Source organism: Trichechus manatus, unplaced genomic scaffold, assembly GCF_000243295.1.
Source record: "Trichechus manatus latirostris isolate Lorelei unplaced genomic scaffold, TriManLat1.0 scaffold00087, whole genome shotgun sequence".
Classification (NCBI taxonomy): Eukaryota; Metazoa; Chordata; class Mammalia; order Sirenia; family Trichechidae; genus Trichechus; species Trichechus manatus.
Window position 1 is genome coordinate 1,238,560 of NW_004444023.1, and position 10,865 is coordinate 1,249,424.

A 10,865-nucleotide genomic window follows, 5' to 3' on the forward strand; every position below is an offset into this window, starting at 1 on the left:
GGTCAGGGCCAACTGGGGCAAATTACAAAGGGCCTGGGGCAATGGGGCAGGGAGGGTGCACGTCCTGGGGCTCTCAATGGTCTCCCCCTACCCCCCACCTCACCTCGTCATGGTCAGGCAGGGAGTGGGCTGGGAGTGACCAGCTGCTGATTAAAAACCTTTGTTGGACTCACTGGAGAAGCTGAGAGAACATGGTCTCCAGTGAGAGTTAAGTAACCCGTCCAAGGTCATAAAGAGTGGGGAGGGGGAAGTGAACCCAGGCAGCCTTGCTCCAAATACCCATCTCCCACACCATGTCCTCAGCTCTTATCACCACTAACCCCACATTTGGGTTGGGAGACTGAGAATATTTGCACCTGTCCTTTTCCCGGGAACCAAGGTAGGCTTTGAAGTCAACCCCCACCCCACCCCCAGTTGGTTTTCTGGGGCCACAGCGCTGACAGCCCTGGTGAGTTTGAAATCACAGCCCCAGAGGCATCAACGGGCTGGATTTGAGGATCAACTGGGCCCTGCAAGCCCATCTAAAACCTCCTTGCATTAAAGATAGTGAACATCCTTACTGCCATCTCTGGGTAATTCAAGTCTCAGTCCCACACGTAAGCCCTCCTCGGATGCTCCCACTGGGGTCGGGAGGGCGGACATGGTTGCCTCCATTCAGAGAGGGGCAGAGATTCCCGTCTGTTTTCTACCAGGCGCCGCTAGAGGGCGCACTGTGGTGCATTGTCTCCAAAGACTGCCGCTATCAATTCTTCCCCTTCCTGTACGCACCTGGTACTTTTCCCATGAAGAGATTGAGTCAGTTTTTCTTCCCCTTGAATATGGACTGGCCTTACGACTTAGTTAGACTTGGCTTAACCAAGAAGTCAAGACCAATCCAGTCATTCCCCTCCACAAACCTCTACCTCACCAAAGGACAAAGCCCACGTCCTTACAATGGTCTACATAAGTCTGTCCAATGTGGTAGCCACTGGCCTCATGGGGCAATTTAAATTTACGTGTAATTAAAATTACATAAAATTAAAAATCCACTTTCTCAGTCACACTAGCCGCATTTCATGTGCTCAAGGACCACATGTGGCCAGTGGCTACTGTATTGGACAGAGCAGGTACAGGGCATTTTCATCACCCCAGAACGTTCTGTTGGACCAAGCTGACCTGCACGCTTTGCCCCCGTCTGACTTCTCTGTCTTTTTTCTCACCCCTCTCCCCATGTCTCATGTGGCTTCAGCCACCCAGGTCTGCTTGCTGTTCAGGCACCACGGCGGGCATGTTCCTGCCCCAGGGCCTTTGTACTTGCTGTTCCGCTGCCTGGAGAGCCTCTCCCCCCAGGATATTTGCAGTGCTCAGTCCTTCACTTCATTCCAGTCTTTCTTCAAATGTCACCTTCCAAGTGAGAACTGCCCTGACCACCCTATTAAATATATGAACCTCCTGCACGTTCTCACTGTATTTTTCAGAGGGTTGATTGCCAACTGACACACTATGTATTTTATTTAAAACCGAACCTGTTGCAGTCAAGTTGACTCTGACTCATAACGACCCTGTAGAACAGAGCAGAACTGCCCCATAGGGCTTCCAAGGCTGTAATCTTTACAGATACAGACTGCCACGTCTTTCTCCCCAGGAGCAGCTGGTGAATTCGAACCACTGGCCTTTCGGTTAGCAGCTGAACGCTTTAACCACTGCACCACTAGAGCTACTTAAAACCAGTTACCATCAAGTCAGCTCCAACTCATGGCGACCCCATGTGTGTCAGAGTAGAACTGTGCTCCGTAGGGTTTTTAAAAAAATATAATTTTATTTATTTTGTTGTTGTTGAGAATATACACAGCAACATATACAACAAATCAACAGCTTATACCTGTAGCATTTAGTGACACTGATTACCTTCTTCAAGGGGTGTAACCATTCTTTCCCCTTTTTCTGAGTTGTTTCTCCCCCATTAACATAAACTCACTGTCCCCTAAAGTTCCTGTCTTATCTTCCCAGTTGTTGTCAATTTGGTCCTATATATCTGTTGCCGTCGGGTTGATTCCAACTCATAACCACCCATATAGGTAGTTATTAAAAGAGCGTAACTCCATAGGTCTTTAATAGCTGATTTTTCGGGTGTAGATCACCAGGCCTTTCTTCCAAGGCCCCTCTGGGTGGATTTAAACTTCCAGCCTTTCGGTTATTGGCCAAACATGTTAAGCATTTGCACCACATACCTGCAGGTAATTCTGGCCAGGAGGCTGTCCTAGGACAAGTGTGGCAGTCAGAGAAACCATTTGACAACAATAAGGACGGACACATGTAATGTGTGCGTCCGTGTGTTCATTCATGCCGGCCTGTGGGCATGTATGTGAGGATGTCTGTGTGTCTTGATCTATGTGTGTGTGTCTTTACTTGGCTCTGTGCAGAGCAGTTTTGCGGGAACAGAATGAAGGCTGCTTTTCACACCCATTTCCCGGATAACGAAGCTGAGGAAAGAAGCTGGAACTCAGGTCTGTTTTACTCCAAGGCTCCTAGCATCGCTGCCCTCACCTGGGTCCCGGTCCCACAGCCTAAGGCCCCCCTACCCTACTTCAATCCTTTACTCTCCCTCCTCAGAGGCTGAACCACTCAGGCGGGAACAAGGGAGCCCCCAGACTCCAGGAAATATGGCCAGATAGTAGAACAGCTTGGAGGGAAGAGTAGGGGTTCCAAAGGCAGTGGAATACCCTCCTCCTCCTCACCTCATAACTTCATAGGGGTTCTCAACGCAGGCGAGCCGCGGTGTCCTCTGTACCCACCAGGGGGCGCTCCAGGACGGCTGGTAAAAGAAGCGCCGCCGACGACGTTGATTCAGCGTTTTAAGGCTCCAAAGCTCCACAGGAGTGGGAACGCCAGACTGCTGGAAAGTAGACTTTGCTGTAGGGCAGCGGTTCTCCAACGAGGTCCAATGACCAGTAACATCAGCATCACTTGGGAACCTTCTAGAAATACAGATTATCCAGCCCACCCCAGACCTACAGAATCAGAAACTCTGTGGTTGGGGCTGGACAATCTGTGTTTTAAAAAGCCCTCTAGGCGATTCTCTGAGACAGGACATCAGAGATGATGTGGGGTCTGCTTATCTCTAGGACCCCTAGTGTAGCAGTTCTCAACCCAGCTGCATATTGGGGTCTCGCTGGACGCTGCTGGGGGTGGGGAGGCAGCCGATGGTTGTGTCCACTTGGAAGTGGGACAAACTGAGACTCAGTTTTGCCAAAGTCTCAGGGCTACTCAGAAGGGGCGAGTGTGTGAAGTGTATTCCTGCTAGAATATGTATGTCTCTGACTGGTGTCTGAGTTTGTGTGATCACGTGAGTGAATATATCTAAGTGTGTAACAGTGTCTAGCAGTGTGTGTGTGTGTGTGTGTGTCCTGTGAGTGGGTATCCCATTGCCGTCTAGTTGATTGTGACTCCTAGCGACCCTACAGGACAGAGTAGAACTGCCCCATAGGGTTTCCGTGGCTGTAGTCTTTACGGAAGCAGACTGCCACATCTTTCTCGCTCGGAGGGGCTGGTGGGTTCTAACGCTGACGTTTCAGTTAGCAGCTGAGTACTTAACCCCTGTGCTACCAGGGCTCCTTGTGAGTAGGTATAAACGTTGGAACGTATTTAAGTACAGGGGTGTAGGAACGGGCAAGTCTGTGATGTGTGGGTGTGGGAGTTTGCCGTGTGGAGATAAAAGCCAGCCTGAGTATGTGTGCCCGTGTAAGTGAGCACTGTGTGTGTGTCCGTATATCTTTTTGTGTGGGGTTAACAAAATACGCCTGTGCTTGCGAGTACGCCTGCTAGTGTGTGCCAAATTCAGGGGCGTGCCTGTGTCTCTGTGTGCTTGTATCTAGGCTTGCTTGTGTGTGAATGTCTGTGTGTGCATGTGAGCACATGCCTGTGCTGAGGCATGCCTGTATGTTGTGTGCATGAGTCTGTGTGTTGCAGTGAGGAAGAGTATGAGCTGGTCCCTCGTAGGGCACCGTCCCAGGCTTGTCAAGGGCAGCTGACGTTCATGACGTCCACACAGCTTCATGCTAATCCATCTTGCCCTCATTGTTCGGGGTCCACACTCCTCTCCCTCCCCAAGCCCCCATGAGTCATCCTAGGAAAAGCAGACACTCAGACTCAGCTGGCTTCAAGCAGACTTTATTGAATAAAAAAAGACAGTATCGCTCCTTATCAGCCCTGCGTTTTCTCCCATCTCTGAGTCTCTCCCAGTGTCTCTCCTGTAGTCTCTGCTGCTCCCGTGTCCTCTCACCTTCCAGGTCCCCAGAGACCAGGCCCCCTTGGTTCGACTGTTCTCCAAGGTGGGCAGCAGAGAAGGACAGCCTCCCCTCTTCCAACCTCCTCAGCTGGCTCCAGAGCCATCTCCCTACCTGGCCTGGCTACACCTACCCCCACCCCCCACAATGCCTGGAGCTCAGTCCACCCCTCCAGGTGCCTCGTCCTTTCTTGAAAACCCCACCAGGCCTCTAAGCCACCTGGTGGCCAGCTGTGGGCCACACAGACCAGGTGCCCACCACCAAGCACAAAGCAGCTCTAGACAGCAACACATCACATCACACAGCAAGCCACAGCATCAGTAACCATTTCCTTTTTGAAAACAGAGCAGGGAAAAAGAAAAAGGGGGGAAAAAACCCAGCCAAACAAACAGTTGCCATCGAGTTGACTCTGAGTCATGTGCATCAGAGCAGAACTGTGCTCCATAGGTGTTTCAGTGGCTGATTTTTCGGAAGCAGATTGCCAGGCCTATCTTCCGAGGCGCCTCTGGATAGGTTTGAACTGCCGACCTTTGGGTTAGTAGTCGGGCGTTTAACCATTTGTGCCACCCAGGGGCTCCTGGATGAACAGAAAGAGGGGGATATAATTCTTGAGGTTTCAAGGGAAAAGAAAAAAAAAAAAATCCAGGCGAGACCTGCAGCCACAATTAGGAGGGCAGAGCTGGCCTTCTGCCTCCCTCCACCACCTCTTCCCCAGTGAGGCTCCTTTGTGGCCGTTCGCTGTTTTTCACTGGTTGAGTGGGGAGGGCACAAGGTAATACAGAGATGCCCCCCAGTGTCCTCCCAGCCTCACAGGACCTCAACTCCCCAATTTCTCCCTAACGATAAGTATTAGTCACACCACACGGCGCCACACCCCCATTATCAACGTCAGCACGCTCCCCCACGACCCCCCTTTTGGGCCTGTTCCTACGGCAATGACTTTCCCACACGTCCAGTGAGTGTCAAGTGTGCAGGCTGCCCTGGGTGAAGCTTATGGGACTAGATCAAAATAGATTCCTGGGCCACACCAGCAAATCCACATCTGTGGGGTGAAGAGCCCAGGAATCTGCATTTTGAACTTCTTCCTGGGCTGATTTTTACGCACACCCATGCCTGACAACCTCACAGCCAAGGACAGGTTGAAGGGCATAAACCGTGGGCCCTATGCCCTCCAAACCAGCAGAGCCCAGGGGAGCAAAGTAATGACGGTCATTACCATTGAGGACGAAGAGTGGGGCAGACTGTGAGGGTGTGTCACCAAATAGCCCTGGAGCATTCTTCAGTCGTCAAGTCCAAAGCCAAGACATAAGTTTTGTTTTTTTTTAAAATGTTTTCACTTGCAGGTCAGCTTGAGCACTCTTTTGAAGCTCAAGGAGACAGTAAATGCCAATTGTGCAGCGAAAGGGGAAAAGACATGAATTTCACCCCTGTCTCTCTCCCTTTTTTAAAATGAGCACCTAGGGAATTAAAAGTATGTTTGCTGCAACCCCGCTGTATCGATTTTTCTCATTACATTCCTTGAGCTGCTATAAGGAGTGGGTATAAAAAAATTAATACATGGGAGACAAAATTTTAACAGGAAAAGGAAGAGGGTTGTCAGGTGGAAATGTCTTGCCCTTTGTCTGTCTCAGATTTTCAGGGGCAGAGGCAGAGAATGAAACCATCTCAGTCCAGGTCTGGCAGGGGAGGGACGTGCCCAAGTGGCAGATAATGCAGCAAGTGGCAAGGGGCACTCCACATGGCTCCTGCTCTTGCCCTCACAGCTGGTCTTCTTGCTCTCCCTGCTCCGCTTCTGCTCTGCCCTCGGCCCTCAGCACCCTGAGGCTCCTGCCCTCGCCTGCCCTGGGGACTCTTTTGGGTAGGGATGGCAGCCTGGGGGTGTGCCAGAAGGCTCTCTGGCGCTTGCGAAACCATGAAAAACGTCCAGGGGTCTGGAACCTCACTGTCTTGACCTGTTTCCGGGCCCTGGCTCCTGCGGTTGCCCCTGGGGCCCCCTGGATATCTGGGGCCTCTGCCCTCTGGTCAGCTGCAGCCTCTGCCACCTGGTCAGCTGCGACCTCTGCCTCCTGGTCAGCTGCGACCTCTGCCCCCTGGTCACCTTCGACCTCTGCCCTCTGATCACCCAGGATGCCTGCCCCCTGGTCACCGGGGACCTCTGCCCTCTGATCAGCTGCGACCTCTGCCCTCTGGTCACCCAGGACGCCCGCCCCCTGTTCACTGGGGACCTCTGCCCCCTGGCCAACTGGGATCTCTGCCCTCTGGTCAGCTATGGCCTCTGCCACCTGGTCACCCAGCACCTCTGCCCCCTGAGCTATGGATGCTGCCTCCTCCCTCCTGCGTCGCCTCAGCGAGCCCCAGTTGATCCTGGGCCGCCACCGTCGTGGGCGAGTCCCGGCTCCCCGCCCATCTCCTGTGTTTCCCACGTTCTCCCCCTGGCTGGCGCTGCCTGGCCCTGATACCCTGTCACTCTCCAGCCTGGACACAGCCTGCCGGGTGTCGCCCACCCCCGGGAAGGACCTCGGCGCCCAGCTCTTCACCCTGCGCTTCAGCTTCCCCCAGGACACCTGGCTGGCATACTCGCGCCACCTGTCGGCCTTGGAGAGCTGGGGCGGGTCGTCCTCGACCACCGGCACGGGCAGCGCCACCCGGCGGCGGGCAGGGGCCGCGCTGGGCTTCTTCTCCCCGCGCCGCAGGAAGGCCTCCACCAGCTCCTCGTCGTCCCCGCTCTCCTGGTCGCTTCCCAGGAACTTGCTGCCCAGGTAACTGACCGGCATTTTTCGAACCCTCCGGGCCCGGCCCGAGCCGTGGTCGCCCTTGTCCCTGGAGGTCTCGAAGTCGCTGAACTCGCTGTCACTGTCGTTGCTGCTGTCATACGTGCCCACGACCAGCCGCGGCGGCGGCGTCACCATCTGCTGGATTCTCCTTTGCACTCGGGGCGCCTTGGGCTTTTTGGGGGGCTGGGGCGGGTGCGGGGTGCTCTTCTCGATGATGCGGGCCACATCCTCCAGGGTGCGGCCCTCTTCCTCCAGAAACTGGGTCAGCCGCTCGCGAAATTCCGCCTCCTTGGTCGCAGGCTTGGAGATGACCCTCCAGACGCCCCCCGCCAGCCGGACCTCTCGGGGGATGAGTAGATAGTCGACGTCCTCCCCAATCTGCAGCATCCCCACCGTAGAGTCCTCCTCCCTGCGGAATACCTTGCCGATCTTCTTAAAGGTCCCCACGGGCTTCAAGGCTTCCACGAGGACGTCCAAGTCCACATCTTTGCAGACGTCGGGGACGCTCCATAGGATTAGACAGTCAGGGGACGGCAGGAAGCCCCAGGGGAACCAGCCCCCGACGTGGCTTTTCTCGAGCGTCTTTAAGATCTCCAGGGTGAAATCCGGGATGTGAGGCCAAAGACCCCCAACGTCACGTAGTCCCTAGTCTGAGGTGGGGAGTCCCCACAATGCTGCCCGGAGGGTCTCACCTCCCCAGCGAGGGACGAGCCACCGACGAGCCACCACCTCCCACTTTCTCTGCCTGCAACCAGGCTGGCCTTGACCAAGTTCTGCTCCCCTCAAAGGCTGGTGGGAATGAAGTCCCAAGACGCTTACGTGAGCTGGCGGGGAGTCTGTCCCGAGGCTCCAAGCCCGCGCCAAGCTGGAAAACTGCTCCAAGTTGGGTGCACAGTGGTTCGTCTTGTCCCAGGCACCAAGGGGGCAGCTGGAACTTGCGAGACGACTTCCCAGACAAAGACGGCTCAGCGGTGGCTATTCAATATGGCCGAGGGGCTGGGAGACTGCGGCCCGGCCCCCCCGGAGGGTCTCCCGCCCCCAGGCAGGCTGCCACCCCTCCAAGGCTGACCTTGACGCGGCGCGCGCCCAGTGCGGTGGAGCGCACAGGCAGGAAGTTCCTCCTCGCCCTCCCCTGGTGAGGCCCACCTTCCCCCTTCTCAGTTTACACTCCCTGACACGGGAAGACTGACAGGGGGGCTGTCCACTCCCTTCAGGGCGGCCTCTCTCCCCTCCCCCACAGGGGTGTGGCCGCGCCCCAGGCCTAGCTGGGGCCACTCGTTTCCAAGTGAAAAGAGCGCGGAGGCCCACGTCAGCACCTTTCCCAAAAGGCAGCCAGTTCCCAAACTTGCCTTTGTAGATATACCAGTTCCAGCCAAGCACCCCACCGCCCTCCTGAGGCGGGTGTGCTAATGAGGCAGCCCCTTCGAAGGTCACTGACGCTGTATATTAACATTTTAAACGCACGTGAATCGTGATACCAGCAATTCCTACCCGTATACCCATTTATACCTCTGGGTAGAACAATCGATGGTTGTTGTTAGCTGCCATAGAGTGGGCCAGATTCACGGCGACCTCACGCACGACCGAATGAAACGCTGCCCGGTCGTGCACCATCGCCATGATCCGTTGCAGATCGGACTGCTGTGATCCACAGGGTTTTCACTGGCTGATTTTCAGAAGTGGATCGACAGGCCTTTCTTCTTAGCCCATCTTGGTGTGAATGTTTAAACCTGTTCAGCATCATAACAACACGCATGCCTCCACTGACGGATGGGTGGTGGTGGTATTATTGGTTACCATTCAGTCGATTCTGACTCATGGCAACCCCATGTGTGCAGAGTAGAACTGTGCTCCATAGGATTTTCAAGGCTGTGAGCTTTTAGAAGCAGATCTCCAGGCTTTTTGTTCTCTGGGTGAGTTTGAACCACCAACCTTTAGGTTAACAGTGGAGCACAAACCATTTGTGCCACCCAGGGACGGTTTTTCCTGTATACTGTTGTTTTTAGGTGCTGTCGAGTTGGTTCCGACTTACAGTGACCTTATTACGACAGCATGAAACCCTGCCAGGTCCTGCTCCATCCTCACAACCATTGCTGTATTTGAGACCTGCATACAGTGAGAGCTGTTAACTTGACGGGATTGCTTTGTTTTTCCAGGTCTCGCAAGATTTCTGCCTTTGACGGGTGCTGTCTTACCACTTTCTATCCCTTGTTTTAGTGGAAAATATTCGAGTTTTCCTTCTCTGACAGGTTTCCGCCTTGCACGGTTTCCAGCTTTCACAGGGTTTACTTTACTATATACTAGGCACCATTTTGCAGGAGAAAGATGTGGCAGTCTGCTTCCATAAAGATTTACAGGCTGGGAAGCCCTGTGGAGCAGTTCTACTCTGTCGCATAGGGTCGCTATAAGTCAGAATTGACTTGATGGCAGTGGGCTGGGTTTGGTTCTTTTAGGTACCATTCTGAGTGCTTTCTATGAATTACTTCATTAGATCCTCACTATAGCAATATGAGACAGGTAATGCGATTATCATTCCTATTTTACAGCTAAGGAAACTGAGGCCCAAAGAAATAAAATCACCTGTGTGAGGTCATACAGACAGGAAGCAATCGAGGCTTGCAGTCTAACTTTTTTTTTTTATTTAGAAAATTTTTTTTTAATTGTACTTCAGGTGAAGGCTTACAGAACAAATAGTTTCTCATGAAACAGTAGTACACATATTGTTTTATGACATTGGTTAACAACCCCACAACATGTCAACCCTCTCCCTTCTCGACCTTTTTTTTTTTTGGTAAAAATATACGTAGGCAAAGATACGCCATTTCAACAACTTCTGCATGCACAGTTCAGTGACATCGACTACGCTCTTCCAGTTGTGCTGCTATTCTCACTTTAGATGAAGGCTTACAGAACAGAATAGTTTCTCATTTAACAGTTAGTACACATGTTGCCCTATGACAATGGTTCACAACCTCACAACACATCAACACTATCCTTACTCAACCTTGGGTTCCCTATCACCAGCTTTCCTGTCCCCTTCTGCCTTCTGGCCCTTGTCCCTGGGCTGCTGTGCCTCATTAGTCCCATTTGGTTTTATGGGGCTGTCCACTCCCCGGCTGAACGGTGAACCTCGGAAATGACTTCACCACTGAGCTAAAAGGGTGTCTGGGGGCCATACTCTCAGGGTTTCTCCAGTCTCCTTTAGGCCAGTAAATCTGGTCTTTTTTTTTTTTGTGAGTTAGAATTTTGTTCTACATCCTTCTCCAGCTCTGTCCAGAACCGTCTGTTGCGATCCTGGTCAGAGCAGTGAGTGGTGGTAGCTGGACACCATCTAGCTGTGAATAGTCTGACTTTTTGTGTGTAAACCAAACGGTCGAGATGTGCACCTGTGCTAGTCCCATGTATAAAACCAAAAAACCAAACAAACCCATTGCCGTCGAGTCAATTCCAACTCATAGCGACCCTATAGGACAGAGTAGAACTGCCCCATAGGGTTTCCAAAGAGCGGATAGTGGATTTGAACTGCCAACCTTTTGGTTAGCAGCTGTAGCTCTTAACTACTGTGCCACCAGGGAGCACAGCCTAAAGTGCTTGTTTCTGGGGAGAGGGCCTGCGAGCCCCTGAGGTGAGAGATGCGCGTATTTTCACTCCACACCCTTTGGCATTGCTTGAATTTTCAGCAACCAAAAATGTTAACTGAAATAAATGAAATAAAAGTGAAGGTTCTCAGGCCTCACCGCAGACATACTGGGTCAGGATGCCTGCGGCGTAGAGTCAGCATTTTGCAAAGCTTCCCAGGTAATTCCGAGGCAACAGGCTCAGCAAT

The 10,865-nt window shown here is 52.9% G+C and overlaps 1 protein-coding gene across 1 annotated transcript; it reads right to left on the bottom strand.

Annotated features, from left to right (window-relative positions):
- Positions 1–6,022: 6,022 nt before the first annotated feature.
- CCDC8 (coiled-coil domain containing 8) lies at positions 6,023–7,426 on the bottom strand. The gene has a single exon (XM_004381791.1). The coding sequence runs from the start codon at positions 7,424–7,426 to the stop codon at positions 6,023–6,025; it is 1,404 nt and encodes a 467-aa protein (XP_004381848.1).
- Between the last annotated feature and the right edge of the window lie 3,439 nt (positions 7,427–10,865).

What these genes read in the sequence shown, in the direction of transcription:
- CCDC8 (XM_004381791.1), bottom strand. Translation starts at nt 7,426, where the DNA reads ATGCTGCAGATTGGGGAGGACGTCGACTATCTACTCATCCCCCGAGAG.